Genomic DNA, 27748 nt, shown 5'->3' with positions numbered 1-27748 from the left:
AATAGATAGATAAGTTAACAGAAATGATAAGTTGAGGCATAATGGCATACCAATAGGATCAAAGGTCACCCACCGAGCCCCATGTATCACATTGTGCCTTCTTCACAACACTGCACATAAGTGACAGAAAGGCAATAGGTCCTGTACTACTATTCTTCACAATCACAACATTACAGATCAACCTCAAAACTAGGACACTGACCATTTTGACCAGTTCCTATGAACTGGTATAAGAGAAAAAATGCAGAAATTCAAGAATAAAATGGTACAACTGTAAATCCTGGGATGACATGTTACAGTCCAAAAATCTTGTCCCACTCAAAGGACCTGATCAAATTATTGCTACTAAATACCTTGTCCACAGGATAAGTGTATGATGGCAGATGGTCTAATGTCCAATGTATGGTGACATGAACCACCCATCTGAATGGAGTGACAGGCTGCTGCTCTCAATTTACAGTTTGAGTGTTATACTGAGCCATCATAGACAATGAACAGTTCATCAGTTGCCAACATCAGGCCCATTACTACATTCAAATAGGGGCCCCTTGCAATCATCTCCCATCCTGTGGATAAGGGATAAGTGTCAATGTTGGCACAACCCCTTTAAAGGGGTTATATAGTCAAAACTATGTTATCCCTTATCCACAGGATAGAGTAGAAGCATCTGACCGCTGGCACTCCCATGATCTGCAGAACAGGCCCAGACTCAGAGAGAGAGCGTATGCTGTGTACGGCACACATTTCCTTCATTAGTATGGAAAGACTGAAAATGCCAGAGTGCTGTACTCGGGTATCTTCAGCGCTCCCATACAAATGAATGAAGTGTGCGCCATCCACAGCACATGGTCTCTCTCAGAACCATGGCCCTGTTCTGGAGATTGCAGAAAGCAGCCTTCAATGGCTTGTCAGGTGAAAATCATCTTATCTCCTATCCACAGCATAGGGGATAGGTATCTGATTGCTATGGTCTGACTGCTTCAACCCCTCATAATCAGATACTAAGCCCCTCCCCTGGCGAGATATATACTTCCCTGAACAAGCCTTTTAAGGCCACTTGCACGTGAACGGATGTGTACTACATTTGAAAAGCTGCACTGCGTCCGTTTTTCAAAGTATTGTTACATTTTCTGCTTGGAAAAACAGTCCATCAGTATTTACAGAACAAGAATACTGATGAAATACTGATGCAATTTTATCTGTAAAACGTCCATACAGTATTTCAGATCCTTTTCACAAGTGTATACCAATATGCTTGTGTGCACATGCCTTAAAGTAGATGAATTACGTAAAGAATTGTATAAACCTAAATCCCTTAACATACAATATATGCTTTTAAAACCAGAAATCTGCCACTTAACCATAGAGAGTGTAGAGCTCACAGCTACACCTGAGCTTTGGTGCCCAAGGTATACCCCACGTAGGATGACACCAGTTATTGCATTAGGCCCCAGGAGATTAACGTTACATCGCTAATAGTAGTTTTCACTTAAACAGACATTTCAGGGGAGCTAACTGATCCTGGGGAACTCACAAAGATCAGAGCTCAAGTCCTGCAGGAACGCATGGGAACGGAGTTCCAGCACTTTTTCCCCCCAGCAGGAACACTGTTCCTATTAACAGGAGTCCTGCAGGACCAGCCCATGAGTGGAAATCTTGCGTGATTTCCCACACTTTTTTTCCCAGGACTTGACCTCTACACAAGGTCAACACAGAGGGGACAAACAGACTCTGTGTAAATGTTGGATCAATTGGATTTTACTAATTTTAGTTGAATGCTACTTTTGAGATAACTTTAAATGAGATTTTTCAGAGTTGAAATATGCACCGATGGCTCATTCCACTCATACAATGAACCTGTACATCAATTAATGAAAACATGATTACTACGGCTCCTGTGAAGACAGTATGAAGCCAAAAACCCATTACTGCAAATAATAATGTACGTCTGAACTGTAAGCAATTAATTATCATTAGCTCAATGCAGTTACTGAGATAAAATGATGTTACAAAGAATCAGAGCTGAAATAATAAACTGTAAGATCACAGCAAAAAGCTCTTAACAATGTAGTATCAATCACTGACATAATATGTAAAGCAGGAGCGGATGATAAGGACAATGTGAATAGAAATTAGTTTGATAACATAATTTCCAGTTAGCAGACAGCAAAACTATGAAAGATCACTGAGGTGAAATATTAACAGTTTGTCTCCAGACAGGTCACAAACCACACATTTTTTTTTAACCTTTTGTCTTCAGTCAGCTGCATATAAATACTACAGCTGGCTAGACCTTCAATGCATTCAACGAAGTCTTCAGACCCTCTTACTTTTTCACATTTTGAAAGCCTTGTGCTAAAATAAAAAAAAAAAGAATAAAGTTTCCCCCAATCATTCTGTACTCAATAGTGACAAAGTGAAAACAGAATGTTAGAAATCTTTGCTAATTCATTAAAAAGGAAAAACTAAAATATTACATGAACTTCAGGATTCAGACCCTTTATTGAGTACGTAATTGAAGCTCTTTTGGCCCCGATTACAGCCTCCAGTCCTTTTGGTTATGATGCCACAAGGGTTGTACACCGGGATTATGTAATTGTCTGCCATTCTTCTCTACAGATCCTCTCAAGCTCTGTCAGGTTGGATAGGAAATTTCAGTGGCCATTTTAAGGTTTCTCCAGAGAAGTTCAATTGGGTTTAATTCAGGCCTTTGGCTGGGTCAATCAAGGACATTCACCAAGTTGTCCCAAAGCCACTCATGTATTGTCTTGGCTGTGTTCTTAGGGTTATTTTCTTGTTGAAAGGTGATCCTTTGGCCAAATCTGAAATCTAGAGCACTCTGGATCAGGTTTTTATTAAGAACTAGCTAGTACCCGGCGTTGCCCGGTTTTTCCTACCTAATCCTTGTGGGGGGAGGAAAAGCAACATAGGAGGAAGTACTTGTCCTCATATCCCGACTTCATATCCTGTCCCCATATTCAGTTCTCATATCCCATCCTCATATCTGGACCTCATATCCCGTCCTCATATCCCGACCTCATATCCTGACCTCCTATCCAGACCTCATATCCCAACCTCACATCCTGACCTCCTATCCTGTCCTGATCTCCGGCTCTCATACACTGTTCTCACAACTCATCCTAATATCCCGTCTTCATATCCCGTCCTCACATCCCATCCTCACATGCCGACCTCACATCCGGTCCTCATATTCCGACCTCATATCCCGTCCTCATATTCCGACCTCATATCCCGTCCTCATATCTGGACCTTGTATCCTGTCCTCCTATCCTGACCTCATATCTGGTCCTCATATCCCGACCTCACATCCTGACCTCTTATGCCATCCGTATCTTCCACTCTCTTTCCCTGTCTTCATGTCTCATCCTCATATCCCGTCCTCATATCCCAACCTCATATCCCGTCCTCATATCCCTACCTCATATCCAGTCCTCATCCCCCCCTCATATCTCATCCTCATATCCTGACCTCATATCCCATCCTCATATCCCGTCCTCAAGTGGGGCTGAACTGTGATGAAGAGATTGTAGGGTGAAAACAGAAGGAGGTGTGGCTTTGTGGAGGTGGGCATGACTTGCAAGCCGGACCAATGCACAAAAAGGGTAGAAAATAAAAAGGGGTGTGGCTTAAATTGTGGGTGTGGCTTTGTGAGATGGGGTGTGGCTGGACTGACGCACTCACCAGGAGATGCAGAGCAGAGCTTGGAGTAAGGTACTGGAAGTCCTATATACTTGCATGGGACTTAAGACAAAAACCCCATCCTTCACGTAAGAGGGTAGGTTAGGGTTATTTTAACAATCAAATATTTTTATTTGATCTAAAAGTAACATGTGTACTAAGTTTCATCAAAATATCTCCAGCCATTTGGAAGTTAATACCGACCATCGCAAATGGGGGTGGGTAAGGGTTAATTTATCTAGCCTATGTTTGTAGTTGACATATTAGTAACATGTACCACGTTTCATGAAAATATCTTTAGCCGTTTGGAAGTGATGCTGGAACATACACACATACATTGAGTTATATATATATATATATATATATATATATAGATAGATAGATAGATAGATAGATAGATAGATAGATATCTCTGTACTTTGTTCTATTCAGCTTTCCCTCAACCCTGACAAGTCTCACTGCCTTGATAAAAAAACACTCCCAGAGCATGATGCTCCCACCACCAACCTTCAATGTAGGAATGGTATTGGACAGGTGATGAGCAGTGCCTGGTGTCCTGCAAACGCAAGCCTGTACAGGGCACAGGGGTCCAGGCAGGGTCCTCAAAGTGGAGAAAATATATGCCAAGGGCAGCTGTCAGAGAATCCTTTAAGGAGGTTCTCCAGTGTGAGCACTTTGAAGGTCAGAATCAATATAGTCAATAAGAGGTGTGCTATATGTGTGGGACATAACCCAATCATAGTCACTGGCTGACTACAATAAGGTCAATAAAATAAATAGGACCCATGACAGTGCTGCATACACATACGTCAGCAGCCCATTTAGACAGGTTGCAATAGGGCAAAATAGTGATGTAAATGAGCATCAATATACCCAAGAACTTTCTTCATTATGAAAGCATTCATTCCAGGACTGGTTATAACCAAGGACACAACAAATGATCCCAGTATTCTGCCCCAAGTCATAAGTCAAGGCTGCTACACAGGCACCTGTAAGTTATTCTTTGTTCTTACTAACAGGTAATACTGGTAAGAGTTTGCCTTTTAAGGAACGTCATAATGCATGCCGGGCATAGTTTGTGCAGAGAAGCATGAACTGGCAGCATAGCCAGAGGGGGAGAGTTTTTAAAGATTAACTCAAGGAAGCTGGGCATGATGATTCATGTAAATACCAGCACAGTATTTCCAGGACCTGCCTGTGCTAAAGTAAACTAGTAAGAAAAACAGAGCACATTATTAGGTGGCACTAAAACTAAAAAATAAATAAGAAAAAAAACAAGGACCAATTACACTGAAATCAGAAATTTATAACGTCCTGCGAACCTTAGTGCCCAAGATAATGGCCTGACACTACAGACTGGGCAGGGAAATAATACAAGCTCTGTCCCATGGACTCAACATGGACACAGGTGCCCTAAGTTACTATATGAACCCGACCTGCCTTTGTCCGATTGTGCCACAAATCCTACTTCGGAATTTTTGGAGCAATGTACCAAAATAAACTTTTACCCTCTCAAAAAGGATGTGGCAAGCCAGAAAATGGGAGTGGCTAGACCAACAAGGGAAAGTGTTCTCACAACCCAACTTGTTTACTATTTAATAACAAAATCCTATGAACAAATGGCTAGAAATTCTCACCAAGAAAAAGCTGGTCAGAACCTTCCCAACATGTGTGTTCCCATAGTAAATAGAGTGGAATCCTGCAAGTCTGAAACAACATTCCACAATAAAAAAAAAAAAAAACACTCTTAGTAAACGAGTAAATTACTATTGCAAATGCATCAGAATTCTGGCACAGTTTTCTTTTAAAAAATAGAAAAAAAACTAGCTACCCAGATAATTGGTCCGTCCCAAAATGAGGTCACCTTACCGTGGTGGGACGGTCCAAGCTATTTGGCCACCAAATTTGCAAGCTAAGTACCTCACTGTTTCATAATTTCATATTTTCATTTATTGAACTACAGCTGTATAGCTTTTCATGTTTTATCTATATACTCATGTTTCATCTATATACTCATGTTTTATCTATATCTTTGTGCTAGCAGTGTGCTGCTGTAGTCTCCTGTTGCTGTATATTAAGCCCAGAAGCCTGCACCTGTAAGCCAGGTCCATATAATAGTTTGGAATCAATAGTGCTGGCCAACTTATTCTTTGGTTGTATTACACATACGGGGGAGTGGCTACCTCCATGTTGGCTCTTGCACCCCACCCACCTCTATCAGGTGTATATAAGGTGCCTTGGATGTTTTAGATCCTGCATTGCCTGCTGAACTGTTCACACAGAGGCATATTCATAGTGTAGGGTCTGTCCCAAAATGAGGTCACCTTACCGTGGTGGGACGGTCCAAGCTATTTGGCCATCAAATTTGCAAGCTAAGTACCTCACTGTTTCATTATTTCATATTTTCATTTATTGCACTACAGCTGTATAGCTTTTCATGTTTTATCTATATACTCCTGTTTCATCTATATACTCATGTTTTATCTATATCTTTGTGCTAGCAGTGTGCTGCTGTATTCTCCTGTTACCCAGATAATTGGTGATAATGCCAAGCTGTGTGTGGGGGAAGGGGGGGAGGCTCCTGTCATGGTGGATTATGGTATAGATTCAGGTCATTTACAATTTTATAGTGCACAAGGGGTTATTCATTTAATAGTTTTCTTTAAAGGTTACAACAGAGTTGTAGTTTTGCAAAACTATTATCGAAAGGGGAAAAAAAATACCTGAGCTGAGTAAGTCAAGGTGCAGGCACATTTGGAAGCCACCAGCTGTAGAGCACCATTGTGTGACATTACGTCTTTTGACTAAGGACATAGAGAGGCATTTATCAAAAGTGGTTTTTGTTCACGTTGGGTCAAAAAAAGTTGATGGGAAAGTGGCGTCCATGCACCAAATTTATCAAGTGGCGCACAGACATTGATGAATGCCAGCTGAACTGCTCTGATTAAATGTCGCAGAGCAGTGGCAGGTCGTGTGACTATTGTATTAAAAGTCGCACAGGCCTAAATACAATTGTTGCATGCAGTTATATAAGGCAGAGTTGAATTGCCCTGTGATTTCTTCTATATCTGGTCCGTGTGACTCTTTTGTGATTTTTTTTGAAGAAAAGTCGCACATGATAAATTAGTGACCACTGCACAAAGTGATCTAAATCAGATCACTTCGTGGTCATTAAAATTAAACAGTGTAAATGAAATGTCACAGGAAAAGTCGCACTGGACCACCCTGCGACTTTTTGACAACTTTAGATGAAAAAAGCCGTCTAAATTGTTTGATAGAATTCCCCTCATAGAGAAGAAACAGGGAGCTATGTGTGTGGTACATTCTCCTCTCCCCTGCAAGAACCCTGGGAAATAGGCCAGAGCAGCCCTCTATGCTCTCCTCTCCATGACAGGCTATGTCCTCATAGAGCCTCCAGACCACAAAGATGGTTTAGCCTAGTCTCCCTCTCAGTAACGGAACCGTGTCCTATATGCCCTTCAAAGAAACCCATCTTGCCTGTCTGATTCTTACTGCTGTCTGCCATCATACCTCCTTCTGGTGCTGCTGCTATTTTACTGTCTGCCCCCAGGCTGCACATGTCGAGATTCAGGATGGACTGTGACGTAATGACACCAAAGTGGAAAATCCTGCCCACTTTCCACACAATACTGTAGAATAAACTATATTCTGCAGTACTGACTGAACCGGCTCTACTCAGCATCAGTCAGCAACATACCTGTCAATCATGATCAACAGGTTGCTGGCCCCTTAATGATGGCTGGAAGGACTATTAGGATTCGGTGTGACCAAGGAACAGCATTGTCCCACTGGATTTGGAACACTGGGGGAGGTCTAGGTATAGATAATCAACTTATAGATAGATGAACAACAAAATAACCCAGAGAAGGATAAAATAGATAAATAGATAGATAGACAGACAGATAGATAGATCTCCTTAATATAACTACAGTATATTATTTCAATTCAAAATATGACATAACCATACAAGTAAAAATAAAATTGTTGTGACAGTATAAGAAGAGTGTTAAAGGGGTTATCCAGGAAAAAAACTTTTTTTTTATATATCAACTGGTTCCAGAAAGTTAAACAGATTTGTAAATTACTTCTATTAAAAAATCTTAATCCTTTCAGTACTTATGAGCTTCTGAAGTTAAGGTTGTTCTTTTCTGTCTGAGTAATCTGTGATGACACGTGTCTCGGGAAACGCCCAGTTTAGAAGCAAATTCCCATAGCAAACCTCTTCTAAACTGGGCGGTTCCCGAGACACGTGTAATCAGAGATTACTTAGACAGAAAAGAACAACCTAAACTTCAGAAGCTCATAAGTACTGAAAGGATTAAGATTTGTTAATAGAAGTAATTTACAAATGTGTTTAACTTGCTGGAGCCAGTTGATATATAAAAAAAAAGTTTTTTCCTGGATAACCCCTTTAAGGTCGTTACACAGGGTTTAGTTTAGCAGTTACTTAATAATTCATGATGTCCAACCAATACAGCAGTGTTTCCCAACCAGGGTGCCTCCAGCTGTGGCCAAACTACAACTCCCAGTATGCCCGGACAGCCTTTGGCTGTCCGAGCATGCTGGGAGTTGTAGTTTGGCCATAGCTGGAGGCACCCTGGTTGGGAAACACTGCAATACAGAACAAGAGCACATTATTACCTATGCAGCAGGTCATATAACTTCTTTCTTTTCTTTTTTTTTTTTTGTCCTGATAAAGCTACATTTTGTTGCAATAAACTAAATGAAATATAACACTTAGGTTATGTTCCCACAGTGGAAAATGTGCAGAATGTCCGCCTGGAAAACGCGGGTAGACATTCCGCATGGAAAACACGCGTAGACATTCCACAAATGTTTAACCAGTGCTAGGACCACTTAGAAATGCGCCATCTCCATAGATGGCAAAACATTTCCTAGTGGAATCCACAGGCACAATGAACCTTTTCATTGTTTCTGCGAATGCCTAAGGGTATGTTCACACTGCGGAAATCCTGCAGAATTCCGCGAGTGAAATTCCACATAGTGAACGTTAGCATCTGTGTGAATGGGTCTTCCGCGAGACCCGTTCACACTGCGGAATTTCAGCGGCGGACAACTCCGCCGCTGAAATTGTTCCACGTAAAGAAAGAACAAGTCCGCAAGCACTGCATAGCCTTGAATGGTGTTGGCGCAGTGCCGCGCGGTCCTACCGCTGCCGCCTGCCAGGTTGAATCTCCGCTCGCTGAATTCCGTGAGTGGAGATTCAGCTACAAATTGGTAGTGTGAACATACCCTTAATCTGGATTTCTGCAGGAGATGTTTGTGCCGCAGAAATTCTGCTGACTGTACAGTGTACACATTTAAATCAATAGGACTCTGCTGCAGTGGAATTTCCTAACAGAATTTTTCCAGCCGTGTGAACATAACTTTACGTGTTAAACTTTTTACTCTGGTTACATAATATTGTAATTTAACAAAATGATTGCACTGTATATGTACCTATCTGCAACTAAAGCATTATCTATAACAATCAACATCACAATAATACATAGTCTTATTACAGAGCTTATTCTGTCTTTTGAAATTTCTAATACTTTTATACAGCTTTTATTTTTAAAGGGAACATGATACAATGAAAATGCAGTCCAATGCGCTGACATCATGTTATAGAGCAGGAGGAGCTGATATATAGTTTTGTGGGTTAAATTCCAGGATAAGTTATTCTTGTAAATCTCTCCGCGTTCTGGGATAAGCGATCAAATGGGGGCAGTCCTACTTAGTGTACAACAAATATCTGTCTATAAGTGTGCATGTGTCCAAGAGATCTGTCAATCACTGAGTAAGACCACCCACATGCCTACCTCTAGGGTGCGTTCACACGTACAATATCCTGTACAGATTTAATGCACAGGATTTTCTGCTGCAGATTTCAATGTAAAGCAAATGACTGAGCACAGCTTCTAATCTGCAGTTACAAATCCTTACAAGAATAAATACGTTATCTTGGGACTTCTCCCACAAAACTATATATTAATCTGCTCAGCTCCACCTGCTCTATAACATGGTGCCCACAAATTAGACTGCATTTTCAATGTGACCGTTCCCTTTAAAAGAGAAACATTCTTTTTAATACAGAAGATTGTTCATATGCCCTGGATATTGATCACTGAGGCATTTTACACTGACATACTGGCCCTCATTTACTTAGAAAATCGGGTTGTAAGTCTATCTTGCTTTCTTACCCGTAGCTTTTTTCCCCTGATATTTATTATTATGTCGCATCCTGTTTGTCGCACGTGGGTTTTGTTGGTTTTGGTTTCCAACTCCTCTGAGTTGTCGGGAAAAAATCCACAACAATACAACAAATTCGGGTTGGAAACCTTTATAAATACGTGGGAAAGCTCAGAAATGTCGGGTTACGCCCCTTTTTCGGGTTTGGGAGAATCCACATCGGGTCCGTCGGGAAAAAATGTTGCATCGTGTCGCAGACTGGCGCACGATGTCTGCGACATGGCGCAAACAAAGATGCGACAAAAAAAAACGACAAAAGAGGTCGGGTTTAGAATAGTAAATGAAGGCCACTGTGTGCACATACGAGGAAGACAAGTCAGTCTGCTAGTTTTACAAAGTTAGCGTAACTTGCCAAGCAGGATGTCCTCCCTAATTCCTTGCAACATACCTCATACCTACTGTACTATCTTCAAATCTTGGTATGTGCCAGCTAGTTAGTTCTGTGTTCATTTTTATAAAGTTTGGAGAATTCACAGTTTAATCCCCAGGCAAACAACCATTAGTTCAGGTCAACGACAGCAGAAATGTTTCAAAGACATCTTATTTGGGTGTATGCAGGGCTCACAGTTGGGTCAGAGTTAAGCATTATGGGAAATAACATTCTTATTACAAGAATCAAAATTCTGTTTTGAGAAGCAACTGGAGATTCATTTTGTTTGTTCACCTTCACTAATCCCCTTGGATGAATTTCATCAACCTAGAGGGTGTTCTTTATGTGCTATCAATAAATAAATATAAACACACTTTGTGCTCTAGGCTGACATCCAAGCCATGAAAAAGAATTCTGGATCCAAAGATTTCTCACAAACCACCATGAAAGTAAAATGAAATAGCAGGGAAAGTTTACACCTTCATTTATCAAGTGAATAATTCCCCAAGGTCCAGCAACACTTTACTTAAAGAACATTCCCACCAAAAAGAAAATACTTTTATTGCTTGCATGACAATTCAGGAACATCTTTACTAATAGCTTTGCGTTGAGCTATTCATCTGTTATTCTCAATAGATGCACAAGACTAAATCCCCAACTAGGCAAGTGAGGGAAGGCTTTCCTTTCTTAGGGAGACGAAAAGTCTGAATATTTTTTACCAACATAAAAAAGGAGCAGAAAATGCACATTGATAAGAACATGTGGCTTACAAACACCTATTTACAGTTAACATCTAATATAAATTTTGAACAGAACAGAAAATAAAATGAGCCACCATTAAAACTTTGTAATACTTTATATTGAGCACAAAAGCATAAAGGATCAGTGAGATCTGGTGGAATCCACCATCCATGTAAGCTTGTTTAGAAACTGGTGCACACAAAACTTTGTTGGGAACCTGTCAGAAGATTTGTGCTAGCAAACTGCTGACAGCCCTAGATAGGTACTGGGAAGGGGAGGTCATATTGAGGCCCCTTTTACGCTGCCGTTAGCACACAGGAGTGTGACGGCTGTTACGCCTAGCGCTCCGGGTCCCCGCTCCTCCCCGGAGCGCTCACGGCGTCTTTCTCCCTGCAGCTCCCCGGTCAGTCCCGCTGACCGGGAGCGCTGCACTGTCATGGCCGTTGGGGATGCGATTCGCACAGCGGGACGCGCCCGCTCGCGAATCGCATCCCAGGTCACTTACCCGTTCCCGTCCCCTGCTGTCATGTGCTGGCGCGCGCGGCTCCGCTCTCTAGGGCGCGCGCGCGCCAGCTCCCTGAGACTTAAAGGGCCAGTGCACCAATGATTGGTGCCTGGCCCAATTAGCTTAATTGGCTTCCACCTGCTCCCTGGCTATATCTGGTCTCCTCCCTTGCACTCCCTTGCCGGATCTTGTTGCCCTTGTGCCTAGTGAAAGCGTTTTGTGTGTCTAAAGCCTGTGTACCAGAACTTCTGCTATCCACCCTGACTACGAACCTTGCCGCCTGCCCCCGACCTTCTGCTACGTCCGACCTTGCTTCTGTCTACTCCCTTGTACCTCGCCTATCATCAGCAGTCAGAGAGGTGAGCCGTTGCTAGTGGATACGACCTGGTCACTACCGCCGCAGCAAGACCATCCCGCTTTGCGGCGGGCTCTGGTGAAAACCAGTAGTGACTTAGAACCGGTCCACTAGCGCGGTCCTCGCCAATCCCTCTCTGGCACAGAGGATCCACTACCTGCCAGCCGGCATCGTAACAACGGCCATCAGGGAAGCCCGGGGAAATAGCAGGAGAAAAATTCAGAACAGTAGATCCGGCCATGGATCCCGCTGAGGTCCCTCTGCCTTATATCTCGGATATCACCACGGTGATCGCCCAGCAATCCCGACAGATCGCCCATCTAACCCACCAGCTGTCGGAAGTGTCCACCATTGTGCACCAACTTCAGCAGCAATCATCTCCTCTGCCAGCTCCTGCACCCCTTCCGCAGCGAGTGGCCACTCCTAGCCTCCGCCTGTCCTTGCCGGACAAATTTAATGGGGACTCTAAGTTTTGCCGTGGCTTTCTTTCGCAATGTTCCCTGCACATGGAGATGATGTCGGACCAGTTTCCTACTGAAAGGTCTAAGGTGGCTTTCGTAGTCAGCCTTCTGTCTGGAAAAGCCCTGTCATGGGCCACACCGCTCTGGGACCGCAATGACCCCGTCACTGCCTCTGTACACTCCTTCTTCTCGGAAATTCGAAGTGTCTTTGAGGAACCTGCCCGAGCCTCTTCTGCTGAGACTGCCCTGCTGAACCTGGTCCAGGGTAATTCTTCCGTTGGCGAGTACGCCATACAATTCCGTACTCTTGCTTCTGAACTATCCTGGAATAATGAGGCCCTCTGCGCGACCTTTAAAAAAGGCCTATCCAGCAACATTAAAGATGTTCTGGCCGCACGAGAAACTCCTGCTAACCTGCATGAACTCATTCATCTAGCCACTCGCATTGACATGCGTTTTTCTGAGAGACATCAAGAGCTCCGCCAGGAAAAAGACTTAGATCTCTGGACACCTCTCCCACAGTCTCCACTGCAATCTGCGCCTAGGCCTCCCGCCGAGGAAGCCATGCAAGTGGATCGGTCTCGCCTGACCCTGGAAGAGAGGAATCGCCGTAAGGAAGAGAATCTTTGTCTGTACTGTGCCAGTACCGAACATTTTTTGGTGGATTGCCCTATCCGTCCTCCACGTCTGGGAAACGCACGCTCGCACCCAGCTCTCGTGGGTGTGGCGTCTCTTGATGCTAAGTCGGCTTCTCCACGTCTCACGGTGCCTGTACGGATTTCTACTTCAGCCAGCTCTTCCCTCTCAGCCGTGGCCTGCCTGGACTCTGGTGCCTCTGGGAATTTTATTCGGGAGTCCTTGGTGAATAAATTCCGCATTCCGGTGACCCGTCTTGTCAAGCCACTCCACATTTCCGCGGTCAACGGTGCCAGGTTGGATTGCACCGTGCGTTACCGCACGGAGCCCCTCCTAATGTGCATCGGACCTCATCACGAGAAAGTAGAATTTTTGGTCCTTCCCAATTGCACTTCCGAAATTCTCCTTGGACTACCTTGGCTTCAACACCATTCCCCAACCCTGGACTGGTCCACTGGGGAGATCAAGAGTTGGGGTCCCTCTTGTTCCAAGGACTGCCTTAAACCGGTTCCCAGTACTCCCTGCCGTGACCCTGTGGTTCCTCCTGTATCCGGTCCCCCTAAGGTCGTTAGGGACTCTGCCTGCCACAGGAAATGCCTCTCCCCCCCTCCCAGTCCCATCAGGCAAGCCTCTGTGTCCCCTCATGGCTCCCGTCCTTGTGTCTCCCTGCCCCGTGCCAAGCTTCACCCTCTGCCCTACCTCCCCATTCCTACTCCTGCTGTACTGCCTGCCATTGAGGAAACCACCCATTCCTTCCCGGTGTCCTCATCCCAGGGGAGGCAGTCACCGGACAAAAAAAAGGGGAGACCTAAGGGGGGGGGTACTGTTACGCCTAGCGCTCCGGGTCCCCGCTCCTCCCCGGAGCGCTCACGGCGTCTTTCTCCCTGCAGCTCCCCGGTCAGTCCCGCTGACCGGGAGCGCTGCACTGTCATGGCCGTTGGGGATGCGATTCGCACAGCGGGACGCGCCCGCTCGCGAATCGCATCCCAGGTCACTTACCCGTTCCCGTCCCCTGCTGTCATGTGCTGGCGCGCGCGGCTCCGCTCTCTAGGGCGCGCGCGCGCCAGCTCCCTGAGACTTAAAGGGCCAGTGCACCAATGATTGGTGCCTGGCCCAATTAGCTTAATTGGCTTCCACCTGCTCCCTGGCTATATCTGGTCTCCTCCCTTGCACTCCCTTGCCGGATCTTGTTGCCCTTGTGCCTAGTGAAAGCGTTTTGTGTGTCTAAAGCCTGTGTACCAGAACTTCTGCTATCCACCCTGACTACGAACCTTGCCGCCTGCCCCCGACCTTCTGCTACGTCCGACCTTGCTTCTGTCTACTCCCTTGTACCTCGCCTATCATCAGCAGTCAGAGAGGTGAGCCGTTGCTAGTGGATACGACCTGGTCACTACCGCCGCAGCAAGACCATCCCGCTTTGCGGCGGGCTCTGGTGAAAACCAGTAGTGACTTAGAACCGGTCCACTAGCGCGGTCCTCGCCAATCCCTCTCTGGCACAGAGGATCCACTACCTGCCAGCCGGCATCGTAACAACGGCCATCAGGGAAGCCCGGGGAAATAGCAGGAGAAAAATTACTGAATGTGCTGTCTTTTTCTCCCGCTAGTCCCATCAAAAAACAATGACGCTCGACAGCCCCCAATTATAGTAAATGGGAGCCGTCGGGACCCGTTGCTTCCCGTCATGAGAACGGCCTTTAAAGTCACAAAAAAAGAGAGAGAGACTTTAAATGGGCACTGCCAGATACAAAAACTTTTGATAGGTTGTAAAGCATGTATAGCCATTACGTTTTGCAATTGCTTTCATTAGAAAATTTTCTGTATTTCATACTGAAAAAGCCAGTCAAACAACTGCCCCCCCTGCCTGCTTGGACACATACTAGTCCTGCTGTGTCCATGCATCATCCCCTATGTCATGGACATACTTCCTTGATTGACAGCTGTGAGCGCAGGGCTCACAGCTGAAGGAAAAATCCTCCCACTGTCAGCTTGTGTCCCGCTACTGTCAGTGAGGACAAGCTGGGAGTTGTAGTTTTGCGAATGCTAGGGGAGATGTGAGCAGACAATATACTGATGGAGGGGGCAGAGACCTGCACAGTGAGGCCACGCCCCCTCCCTTTGAGAGGAATTCAGACTAGTGAGCTAAATTAAAAGTGTAATTAAAAAATAAATAAAGGTGCTAGACACATAAAAATTAGATGTACATGGTCAGGATTAGGTACTGTGTGTTATATAAAAAAAAAATCTTTGTTGGATCTGACGGGTATGCTTTAACGGCCGTTCTTGATGTGGAGAAATGGCAATGTGAAAGGGGCCATACAGTGTCTTGCATATGAATTCAACCCCTTAGACTGTATTACTACATTTTGTTGTAGTATAAACACATATTCAAATTTGTTTTATTGCAACTTCATGTAATGGATTAACACAACATAGTCCATCATTTAGAAGTTTTTTTTTTTTTTTTTTTTGGGGGGGGGGTTACTTGGATTCAAAATTATTTAAAAAAATGAAAAACTTGTTAATTGCATATGTATTCATGCCCTTTACTGTTAAACTCCTAACAAAGATCTGGTGCAACCAACTGGCATTGAAAGTCATATTTGCAAGTCACATAATTAGCAATAGGGTCAACCTGCTTGTAATTTATTTCAGTGCAACTACATCTACTCTGTGAAGGTCTCAGAGTTTGTTAGAGAACATTACTGAACAAACAACAGCATGGAAACCAATGAGTTCCCCAAACAGGTCAGGGATAAATTTATGAAAAAAGTACAAAGGTAAGTAAAAAAAATCCCCAAAACATTTGACAAATCACCAAAAAAAAAAACAACAAAAAATGAAAAGAATATGGCACAACCACAAACAGCAAGCAACAAGAAGAAAAAACAAGCAAGGGGAAAATTTAATCAGAGAAACAACCGAGAGGCCCATAGTAACCCTGAAGGAGCTGCAAAGCTCAACAGCTGAGGTGAGAGTGGCAAGAAAAAAAAAAACATTGTTCAAATTGAGCCACAAGAAATCCTTTTTGGAGTTTGCCACAATCCAGATATAAAAAAACAAAGAAAAAACACTGGGGAGCCTGACCTTGCTCCTTAGCTGCCTGCCTCCTGACCTTGTGCCTGTGACCCGACCACACTCCTTTGCCGCCTGCCTTCTGACCTGTGCTTTGTCCTGACTACGCTACCATCTGTGCCAAGTTCCATCTGGGCAACCTGTATGGATTGAGTGTGCCAATGGTAGCAACCTGGGTGCCGCCTGCCGCTGCAAGTCCATTCCACTTTGCGGCGGGCTCTGGTGAAAACCAGCGACACCTCAGACTCCGCTCCCTGGTACAGTCCAGTCATTGTTCACACAGGACAGCGGATCCACTACTCTGCCGTCACGGTAATACCGTTACAGTAGGTTTATGATATTAGCAGTACTTTCTCCTGTGAAGGAAGAAGAACCCCTACTCCCCTTTTTCAGACAACCACAAGATCAGACCAAAACTGAACTCTTTGGCCAAAATGTGTGGCTGACAGCTTCAGCTTTTTTGCCAAAAAGAATGGACAAACCTTTCCATATCTAGATGTGCAAAGCTGTTACAGATATACCCCCAAACACCTGCAGCTGTAATTGCCAAGAAAGGTGGTTCTATCAAGAATTAACTCAGGGAGGATTTATTCATCCACCAGATGTCACTTTTTTGTTCTCAATATTGCTTGTGTAATAATAAAAGGTATTTTGCCCTTTTAAAGTATTATGCACATTAGGTTGATCCCATGGTAAAAGTCTATTTAAGTCTACTTGAATTCTAGTTTGTAACAGAAGCAAAATGGGCAAAAAGTTAAAAATATGGGCAAAAGGTGAAAACTTGCTAGGCACTGTATCTCTGCTCTGAGTCATTCACTTTGCACAACCAAGAAACTGGCTTTTTAATGGCCAGCCGTCGGCTGCTGAATATTTGGAGAGCAAGGTTTTTCCTATGAGCTCCTTGTAATGAGAGCCTCCCCGATCCTGTCTCTACCAAGGATTGGCAGCTCTAGCGCTAGGGACCACTTTCCTGTATATGAATCTGTCATTTACTCTGTCACATTCATGTAATGTAATTGGGATTTCTGCACTTAATATTGCAAAACAGTAAAAGCTAACCTGTCAGAAGTTCAAAACTGCTAACAGCTCTATTCAGTGCTGAGGGAGGTGGAGGTTTAAACTGCCAGGAGGCAGGATCTACTTGTCAGGCACCCAGAGCTCTCTGTATTAAGAGCCTTCCTGGTTCCTTCTGCAGTTTTTCAGAGTAAATGATTAGTAGGAGATGGGGAAGCATCTCAATTAAAACAATGAGGGGGGTGCTGCAATGGATTTTCCAAGCGGAATTTCTACACTCGGAATTATCGTAGTGTCAAAGGGCCCTTAAAGGAGTACTCTAGTGCAGAGTATTCCTGCTCCGTTCTGCCCGGGCTGCAAAATAAATGAAAATGAACCATCACCCACCTCCCTGAGTTCCCGCGGAGCGCCACTACAGCTGTTCGGCCCTCCGGTGCATCTCCTTCAAACTTCCGAGTGTAACGAAGCGTGACATGGAGCTCAGCCTATCGCCGGCCGAGGCTGAACATCGCGGCTGCCGGCGATAGGCTGAGCGCCATGTGACGCTTCGTTACACCCGGAAGTATGAAGGAGATGCACCGGAGGACCGAACAGCTGTAGTGGCGCTCTGCGGGAACCCAGGGAGGTGAGTGATGGTTCATTTTCATTTATTTTGCAGCCCGGGCAGAACGGAGCAGGAATACTCTGCACTAGAGTACTCCTTTAATCATTTTACTGTAAAGTCTATGGTCCAGATTTATGAAACTGTGTAAGAGGAAAAGTGGAGTGGTTTTTCCATGGTAACCAATCACAGCTCAGCTTTCACTTACCTTTACCAGTGCTCATTAGCTGAGCTGTGATTGGTTGTTGTGGGAAAATCACTCCACTTTTTCTCTCACACAATTTGATAAATCTTGGCCGATATGTTTAATATGATCTCTACCCAGACATTTCAAAGAGTAGCAGTTAACAGATAAGTAAGACTACTTTCACACTATGTGTGAGGCTCCATTACAAACGGTCATTAGGGGCTCTTTTTTTTTTCCACTTTGAATGCCAATAACATCTGTTATTGTAACAGAGCCTAATGGGAGTCATAACGTGCAAAGAGGATCTCATTCACTTGAATGAGATTCCTCTAACGTCCGTTATGAGAAAAAGACATTGCAAGAAAACATTTTTCTCCCGCTATCTTCTAACGGCCATCACACTATCGGGCACAAACAGTAGTGTGAAAGCAGCCTAAGGTAATTTGTCAGGGGTTTACCACAGGAAGGTAGATTTAATTAAAAAAAAACAGGCTCTATAAGTCTCCTGTCAACAGTGAGGAAGATCCTCAAGCAAAATATCTATAATGATGAAACAAGATTGAACCCAAAAAGTTGTGTGCATCCATGTGTCAAATCATGTGTTATAGACCTTCTATACACATCCTCTAGCTTTTTTTTTTTTTGAGCCTTAAATGTGGCAGATTTATTAACTGCATCTACCTTTTTTGACAAAATAATAAGGTATAGTAATGGGGTGGCATACAAAAGAAAAAAAATGCCTCACATGCCGACCGAGATGCCAAATTTATTATTCCACCCACATACACCATTCTCCATATTAGTTTTCTCCAGTTTAGTCTAGGTTAATCCTGTCTAACTTTAATAAAGCTGCCCCTGTGTCCTTTGCAACCATTATTTCAAACATTTTTGGCAAACTCCCATTACATCAAAATCAGTGCATAGTTCTACACTGTAGTTGTTAACAGGGAATAACTTCATGTTATCAGATAGAACTAAAAGGGGTACTCCACCCCTAGACATCTTATCCCCTATCCAAAGGATAGGGGATAAGATGTGTGATCCCGCCGCTGGGGACCCGCGCTATATCTGCTGCGGCAGCCCAGTCGGGGTGGATGACTGGCGATGCAGCGCCAGAGGCTTGTGATGTCACGGCCATGCCCCCCTCGTGTGTGCCCGCTACGCCCTATTCCATAGACTTGCATTGAGGGGGAGTGGTCTGAAGTTATGAGGGGGCGTGGCTGTGACGTTACAAGCCTCCGGCGCCGCAGTCGGCATTATATCCTTTGGATAGGGGATAAGATGTCTAGGGAAGGAGAACCCCTTTAATCATTTACATAATTATTATACTATATTGCACAATATATGGTGGATTAAAAAACGGCCACACAAAATCTGGTCTGGATAAGAAGGTGGGGAGGTTTCACTTAAAGGAAATGTGTCACTAAGTTTAGGCTGCCCTATCTAATGTGAAGGACTACTTTCCTAAGTTCAACATCCTGCTATAAACATGGATTTTATCTGACTGTTAGCATAGAACAATGTAAGCAATAAATGGTTACAATCAGGGTCTCTGACACTAAGGTACGATAGGGTTATCATAACCAAGGCAACAGATAAGTGGTATGATACATTTGTTTTTATAAATGGTATAAATTATTTCGATTTATACATCTGAACATGTTATTTTTATCCTTTTCATTATCCTTCCAATGCCACCATTTCAGAACAAAAGGCTTTCAGCTAACAATAATGTTTCTTTTCTCTATTATTAATGACATCACAGAAGAAATATATTAACACTGACGGTTTAATTTACTTACATCTTTTCCAACAACTCGTAGTTCAAACTGTGTTTCCTTGAAATGAATCTTTGTAATTCTAGGCCTATCAGGGAAAAAAATATATTATTTAATATTCATCCACGATTACTTATATTTTTGACTACATGACTTGAAGGAGAATTTCTCAATTTTAATTACATTTCTGCCAAGCTGTTCCTGAGATTTTATGTATACACAGGTTGCTGGATCAGGGCTGAACGGTAAGCCATGCCAGCAGCAGATTACATAACCTTGTACAGATATCTAAATTCCATTCACCATGTAAATGTTCACAAGTAGCAAGAACAAACAACAAGACAAAACAAGTAGTTACAGAAAGTGCAAATGAAATGCTGTTCTGCACCATGTACACAATTGATAACTATTTTATCTGCACACCTTGGCTAGCCTAATAATACACTTGTAAGGCTGGGGCTGCACACAAACATTCTTCGCATGCCTTACATAGAAGAAACACATTGCTAAAGGTATGTTCACACAATCGCAATTATTGAATACAAAGCAAGGATAAGCATAAAAAATAGAGAACATGTATAAAGGAAAGACTGAGACGTCTCTTGTATTCAATTCTATTCCTGAATTTGTATTCAGTAATTGCAATTAAAATCTTGAATATGTGAACACACCATAAACAGTTTTATTTAATCACTATCTGACAGGTGTTACGGAGCTGGATGTGGATGATCTAACCTGTGTGGCTGATGACTCGGACCGTATCGGGGAGCGGAGTCTAAGGTGCCGCTGGTCTTCACCTGAACCCACCGCACCGATGGGCTTACTTTGGCAGGCGACACCCAGGTCGCTACCCCCAACACGGCTTGACCACACAGGTAGCCAGGTAGGCGAGGTACCAAAGGATAAGGCAGTAGCGTAGTCATACGTAGCAGAAGGTCAAGGCAGGCGCCAAAGGTGCGAAGTCAAATAACGTAGTGGGAAGGTCTGGATACACGGATAAGGCAAACAGACAAGGAATACTTAACCTCAGGCTAGTGGCACTGAAGATCTGGCAGGAAAGAGGTGCAGGAACTTATAGACAAGTGTCAGGTGTGTGACATAATTATGGGCGCACTGGCCCTTTAAATTTCAGAGCTCCGATGTGTGCACGCCCTAGGGAACAGGGACACGCACGCCAGAGCTGAGAAGCAGCAGCGGAGGAGTCAGAGGAGCATGTTAAGTGACGGGCCGGGACTCGCATGCGGGCGCATCTTGCAATGTGAATCCCAGCCCCACCGACAGCAGGGGCAAAGCACTCACGGCCAGAGCGCGATCCTTAACAGTACCCCCCCTTTTGGTCTCCCCCTCCTTTTGCGGTTCAGGAATTTCATGAGAAGGTCCTGGTCCAGAATGTTGTCCTGTGGCTCCCAAGACCTCTCCTCCGGACCGAATCCTTCCCAATCCACAAGGAAAAAGCTCTTTCCTCTGACAAATTTGGAGTCCAAGATCTCCTTATCAACAAAATCATCTGAGGTACCAGAGATGGGAGAAGGTGAGATGTCCTTTTGAGAAAAACGGTTGTAGATGACTGGTTTCAAGAGGGAAACATGGAAGGAATTCAGGATCCAGAGAGAGGAGGGTAGATGGAGGGAATAGGTCATAGGATTAAGTCTTTTGTTGACTTTATAGGGACCCAAATAGCGAGGACTTAGTTTATAACTGGGTATCTTGAAACAAATGTATTTAGTTGATAACCAGACTTTGTCACCAGGAGAAAATTCAGGAGGAGGATGTCTTTTCTTGTCCGCTTGGAATTTCATGCGAGAAGTAGCATGTAGAAGAGAGCGACGTGTATTCTTCCAGATGGAAGAAAAATTCTGCACTTGTTCATCAACAGCAGAAACTCCAGAGGAAGAAGATAAGGGGTGAGGAGGACGAGGGTGAAGTCCATAGACCACATAGAAGGGTGAAGTACTAGTGGAATCAGAATCTTTATGATTGTAGTAAAACTCTGCCTAGGGAAGCAGATCAACCCAGTTGTCTTGATGTGCAGAAATGAAATGGCGTAGATAGTCTCCTAAGACCTGATTGACCCTCTCAACCTGGATTGAGGGTGGTAAGCCGAGGAAAAATCCAGCTTAACTTGAAGACGTGAGCAGAGGGCCTGCCAGAAGTTAGAGACGAATTGGACTCCACGGTCAGAAACTATATGGGAAGGGAGTCCATGTAAACGAAACATATGCTGAAGAAAAAGCTTAGCAACCTGTGGTGCTGATGGAAGTCCGGGTAACAAGATGAGCAATTTTAGAAAATCGATCTAATACAACCCAGATGGCTGTATTGCCACGGGAAGATGGAAGGTCGTGTTACGCCGAGAGCTCCGGGTCCCTGCTCCTCCCCGGAGCGCTCGCGGCGTTCTCTTCTCTGCAGCGCCCCGGTCAGACCCGCTGACCGGGAGCGCTGCTCTGACACTCACGACGGGATGCGATTCGCATAGCGGGACACGCCCGCTAGCGAATCGCATCCCAAGCCACTTACCTGAACCGGTCCCCGGCTGTCACGTTCTGGCGTGCGCGGCTCCGCTCTCTAGTGCGTGCGCGCGCCAGCTCTCTAAGATTTAAAGGGCCAGTGCACCAATGATTGGTGCCTGGCCCAATCAGTCTAATTAGCCTCCACCTGCTCCCTGCTCATATAACCTCACTTCCCCTTCACTGCCTTGCCGGATCTTGTTGCCTTGTGCCAGAGAAAGCGTTTAGTGTATGTCCCAAGCCTGTGTTCCAGACCTTCTGCTGTTGCCCCTGACTACGAACCTTGCTGCCTGCCCTGACCTTCTGCTACGTCCGACCTTGCTCTTGCCTTGTCCTTTTGTACCGCGCCTGTCTCAGCAGTTAGAGAGGTTGAGCCGTTACCGGTGGATACGACCTGGTTGCTACAGCCGCAGCAAGACCATCCCGCTTTGCGGTGGGCTCTGGTGAATACCAGTAGCAACTTAGAACCGGTCCACCGGTACGGTCCACGCCAATCCCTCTCTGACACAGAGGATCCACCTCCAGCCAGCCGAATCATAACAGTCGGTAATGAAGTCCATGGCAATATTGGTCCAGGGAAGCTCTGGAACCGGCAAGGGCTGAAGAAGTCCTACTGGTTTGGAACGAGGGGTCTTATCTCGAGCACAGACTGAGCAGGACCGGACAAAGTCAACGACATCCCGTTTAAAGGTAGGACTCCAATATTGTCTGGAGATGAGCTGTAGGGATTTATGAATACCTGGATGGCCGGCCAGAAGAGAGGAATGTCCCCATTTCAAGACTCGGAGCTTCATACAGGGAGATACGCAAGTCTTTCCGGGAGGCAGATGCTGAAGACTTGCAGGTGCTGCAGAGATGAGACGTTCAGGAGAAATAATATGCTGCAGGGGAAATTCATGGTCATGCACATCAGAAGACCTGGAAAGAGCATTTGCTCGTAAATTCTTTTCCGCAGGACGGAAGTGGATGTAGAAGTCGAATCTGGAGAAAAATAGAGACCACCAGGCCTGCAGTGAGTTGAGTCGAAAATAGAGCAAGTTTTTGTGATTTGAATAAATAGTAACAGGATGTACAGAGCTTTAAGAGGTGACGCCATTCTTCTAAAGCCAACTTAATGGCCAAGAGCTCGCGATGTCCGTTAAAGTTTTCCCCTTAGTAGACTTTTGCGTTAACACTGCACCTGCTCCAACTGAAGAAGCATCCACTTCCAAGATAAATGGTTTGCTAGGATCTAGTCTAGATTGAACAGGAGCAGATGCGAAGGTAGACTTTAACTGTTTGAACGCTTCTTCCGCCTCAGGAGTCCAGACTTTAGGATTAGCAGTCTTCTTGGTAAGCAAAACGATGGGAGCTACCAGAGTGGAGTAGTGAGGAATGAATTGCCAATAGTAATTGGCAAAGCCGAGGAAGCGCTGAATCGCTTTCAGACCAGTAGGTTGTGGCCAGTCCAGAACTGCGGATAACTTGTTTGGATCCATTTGAAGACCTTGACTGGTAACAATATAGCACAGAAAAGGGAGGCTGGTCTTTTCAAAAGTACATTTCTCCAGTTTAGCACAGAGATGATTTTCACGGAGACGCTGTAACACTTGGCGGACGTGAGAGCGATGAGACTGAACATTGGGCGAGTAGATGAGTATGTCATCCAAATAGTCAAGGAGACAGGAGTACAGGAGGTCACGGAAAATATAATTGACAAACTCCTGGAAGACTGATGGAGCATTACAGAGTCCGAATGGCATCACAAGATTTTTGCAATGTCCGTCACGAGTATTAACCCCTTAAGGACTGAGCCCTTTTTCACCTTAAGGACTCGGCCATTTTTTGCAATTCTGACCACTGTCACTTTAAACATTAATAACTCTGGAATGCTTTTAGTTATCATTCTGATTCCGAGATTGTTTTTTCGTGACATATTCTACTTTAACATAGTGGTAAAATTTTGTGGTAACATGCATCCTTTCTTGGTGAAAAATCCCAAAATTTGATGAAAAATTTGAAAATTTTGCATTTTTCTAACTTTGAAGCTCTCTGCTTGTAAGGAAAATGGATATTCAAAATAATTTTTTTTTTTATTCACATATACAATATGTCTACTTTATATTTGCATCATAAAATTGATGATTTTTTACTTTTGGAAGACACCAGAGGGCTTCAAAGTTCCGCAGCAATTTTCCAATTTTTCACAAAATTTTGAAACTCGCTTTTTTTCAGGGACCAGTTCAGGTTTGAAGTGGATTTGAAGGGTCTTCATATTAGAAATACCCCATAAATGACCCCATTATAAAAACTGCACCCCCGAAAGTATTCAAAATGACATTCAGTAAGCGTTTTAACCCTTTAGGTGTTTCACAGGAATAGCAGCAAAGTGAAGGAGAAAATACACAATCTTCATTTTTTACACTCGCTTGTTCTTGTAGACCCAATTTTTGAATTTTTGCAAGGGGTAAAAAGGAGAAAATTTTTACTTGTATTTGAAACCCAATTTCTCTCGAGTAAGGACATACTTCATATTTCTATGTTAATTGTTCGGCGGGCGCAGTAGAGGGCTCAGAAGGGAAGGAGCGTCAAATGGTTTTTGGGGGGCATGTCACCTTTAGGAAGCCCCTATGGTGCCAGAACTGCAAAAAAACCCACATGGCATACCATTTTGGAAACTAGACCCCTCAGGGAACGTAACAAGGGGTAATGTGAACCTTAATACCCCACAGGTGATTCACGACTTTTGCATATGTAAAAAAAAAAAAAAATTTTTTTACCTAAAATGCTTGGTTTCCCTAAAGTTTTACATTTTTAAAAAGGGTAATAGCAGAAAATACACCCCAAAATTTGAAGCCCAATTTCTCCCGATTCAGAAAACACCCCATATGGGGGTGAAAAGTGCTCTGCTGGCGCACTACAGGTCTCAGAAGAGAAGGAGTCACATTTGGCTTTTTTGAAGGAAATTTTGCTCTGGGGGCATGTCGCATTTAGGAAGCCCCTATGGTGCCAGGACAGCAAAATATAAACACATGGCATACCATTTTGGAAACTAGACCCCTCGGGGAACGTAACAAGGGGTAAAGTGAACCTTAATACCCTACAGGTGTTTCACGACTTTTGCATATGTAAAAAAAAATAAAAAAATTTACCTAAAATGCTTGGTTTCCCAAAAAATTTACATTTATACAAAGGGTTAAAGCAGAAAATACCCCCCAAAATTTGAAGCCCAATTTCTCCCGATTCAGAAAACACCCCATATGGGGGTGAAAAGTGCTCTGCTGGCGCACTACAGGTCTCAGAAGAGAAGGAGTCACATTTGGCTTTTTGAAAGCAAATTTTGCTCTGGGGGCATGCCGCATTTAGGAAGCCCCTATGGTGCCAGGACCGCAAAAAATACCCACATGGCATACCATTTTGGAAACTAGACCCCTCGGGGAACGTAACAAGGGGTTAAGTGAACCTTAATACCCCACAGGCGTTTCACGACTATTGCATATGTAAAAAAAATAAAAAAATTTTTACCTAAAATGCTTCTTTTCCCAAAAACTTTACATTTTTAAAAAGGGTAAAAGCAGAAAATACCCCCCAAAATTTGAAGCCCAATTTCTCCCGAGTACGGCGATACCCCATATGTGACCCTTAACTGTTGCCTTGAAATACGACAGGGCTCCAAAGTGAGAGCGCCATGCGCATTTGAGGCCTAAATTAGGGATTGCATAGGGGTGGACATAGGGGTATTCTACGCCAGTGATTCCCAAACAGGGGGCCTCCAGCTGTTGCAAAACTCCCAGCATGCCTGGACAGTCAACGGCTGTCCGACAATACTGGGAGTTGTTGTTTTGCAACAGCTGGAGGCTCCGTTTTGGAAACCATGGCGTACCAGATGTTTTTCATTTTTATTGGGGAGGGGAGGGGGGTTGTATAGGGGTATGTGTATATGTAGTGTTTTTTACTTTTTATTTTATTTTTTGTGTTAGTGTAGTGTAGTGTTTTTAGGGTACAGTCGCACGGGCGGGGGTTCACAGTAGTTTATCGCTGGCAGTTTGAGCTGTTGCAGAAAATTTGCTGCAGCTCAAACTTGCAGCCCGATACCTACTGTAAGCCTCCGCCCATGTGAGTGTACCCTGTACATTCACATTGGGGGGGACCTCCAGCTGTTGCAAAACTAAAACTCCCAGCATGCGCTGACAGACTGTACATGCTGAGAGTTTTAGTTTTGCAACAGCTGTAGGCACACTGGTTATGTATCACGGAGTTTGTGACCTTACTCAGTGTTTCAAAACCAGTGTGCCTCCAGCTGTTGCAAAACTACAACTCCCAGCATGTACGGTGCATGGTGTAAGGTGACTGCTGGGAGTTGTAGTTTGCAACTGCTGGAGGCACACCGGTCGTGAAACACTGAGTTAGGTAAAAAAAAAAACTCTAAGTTTCACAACCAGTGTGCCTTCAGCTGTTGCAAAACTACAACTCTCAGCAGTCACCGACAGCAAACGGGCATGCTGGGAGTTGTAGTTATGCAACCAGCAGATGCACCACTACAACTCCCAGCATGCACTTTAGTTGTTTGTGCAAGCTGGGAGTTGTAGTTATACAACAGCTGAAGGTACACTTTTCCATAGAAATAATGTGCCTCCAGCTGTTGCAAAACCATAAGTCCCAGCATGCCCATAAGGGAATGCTGGGAGTTGTGGTGGTCTGCCTCCTGCTGTTGCATAACTACAGCTCCCAGCATGCCCTTTTTGCATGCTGGGAGCTGTTGCTAAGCAACAGCAGGAGGCTGTCACTCACCTCCTGCTGTTGCTTCATCGCTGGACTGTCCCTCGCCGCCGCCGTCGCTCCTGGGGCCCCGATCCCAACATGGACGCCGGGGATCGGGGTCCCCAGCACCCGGGGTCGTCTTCCCGCACCCGCTCACGCCCTCCGGAAGAGGGGCGGAGCGGGTGCGGGAGTGACGCCCGCAGCAGGCGCCCTGATTGGTCGGCCGGTAATCCGGCCGACGAATCAGGGCGATCGTGAGGTGGCATCAGTGCCACCTCACCCCTGCAGGCTCTGGCTGTTCGGGGCCGTCAGAGACGGCCCCGAACAGCCAGTAATTCCGGGTCACCGGGTCACTGGAGACCCGATTGACCCGGAATCGCCGCAGATCGCTGGACTGAATTGTCCAGCGATCTGCGGCGATCGCCGACATGGGGGGGCATAGTGACCCCCCTGGGCGATATGCCGGGATGCCTGCTGAACGATTTCAGCAGGCATCCGGCTCCGGTCCCCAACCGGCTAGCGGTGGGGGCCGGAATTCCCACGGGCGTATGGATACGCCCTGCGTCCTTAAGGACTCGGGATGCAGGGCGTATCCATACGCCCTGCGTCCTTAAGAGGTTAAATGCAGTCTTCCATTTGTCCCCTTCTCGTATACAAATCAGGTTACAGGCCCCACAAAGGTCTAGTTTAGAGAAAATCCTGGCACCTCGCAGACGATCAAATAACTCTGCGATTAAAGGAAGTGCCTAGCGATTCTTTACTGTAATTTTATTGAAACCTTGGTAGTCAATGCATGGTCGCAAAGACCC

The 27748-nt window shown here is 44.7% G+C and overlaps 1 protein-coding gene across 2 annotated transcripts in view; it reads right to left on the bottom strand.

Moving 5' to 3' along the window:
- EPB41L4A (erythrocyte membrane protein band 4.1 like 4A) overlaps positions 1–27748 on the bottom strand; it is a 298574-nt gene that overhangs the window by 68652 nt on the left and 202174 nt on the right. For both annotated transcript variants that reach the window (XM_056537472.1, XM_056537473.1), the window contains one exon: positions 19717–19780. In XM_056537472.1, the coding sequence (XP_056393447.1) occupies positions 19717–19780 (64 nt within the window). The remainder of the gene's footprint in view (positions 1–19716; positions 19781–27748) is intronic.

The sequence above is a fragment of the Hyla sarda genome, chromosome 1 (genome assembly GCF_029499605.1).
Source record: "Hyla sarda isolate aHylSar1 chromosome 1, aHylSar1.hap1, whole genome shotgun sequence".
NCBI lineage: Eukaryota > Metazoa > Chordata > Amphibia > Anura > Hylidae > Hyla > Hyla sarda.
The sequence above is the reverse complement of the archived record's forward strand: the minus strand, read 5'-3'. Positions and strand labels throughout refer to the sequence as shown.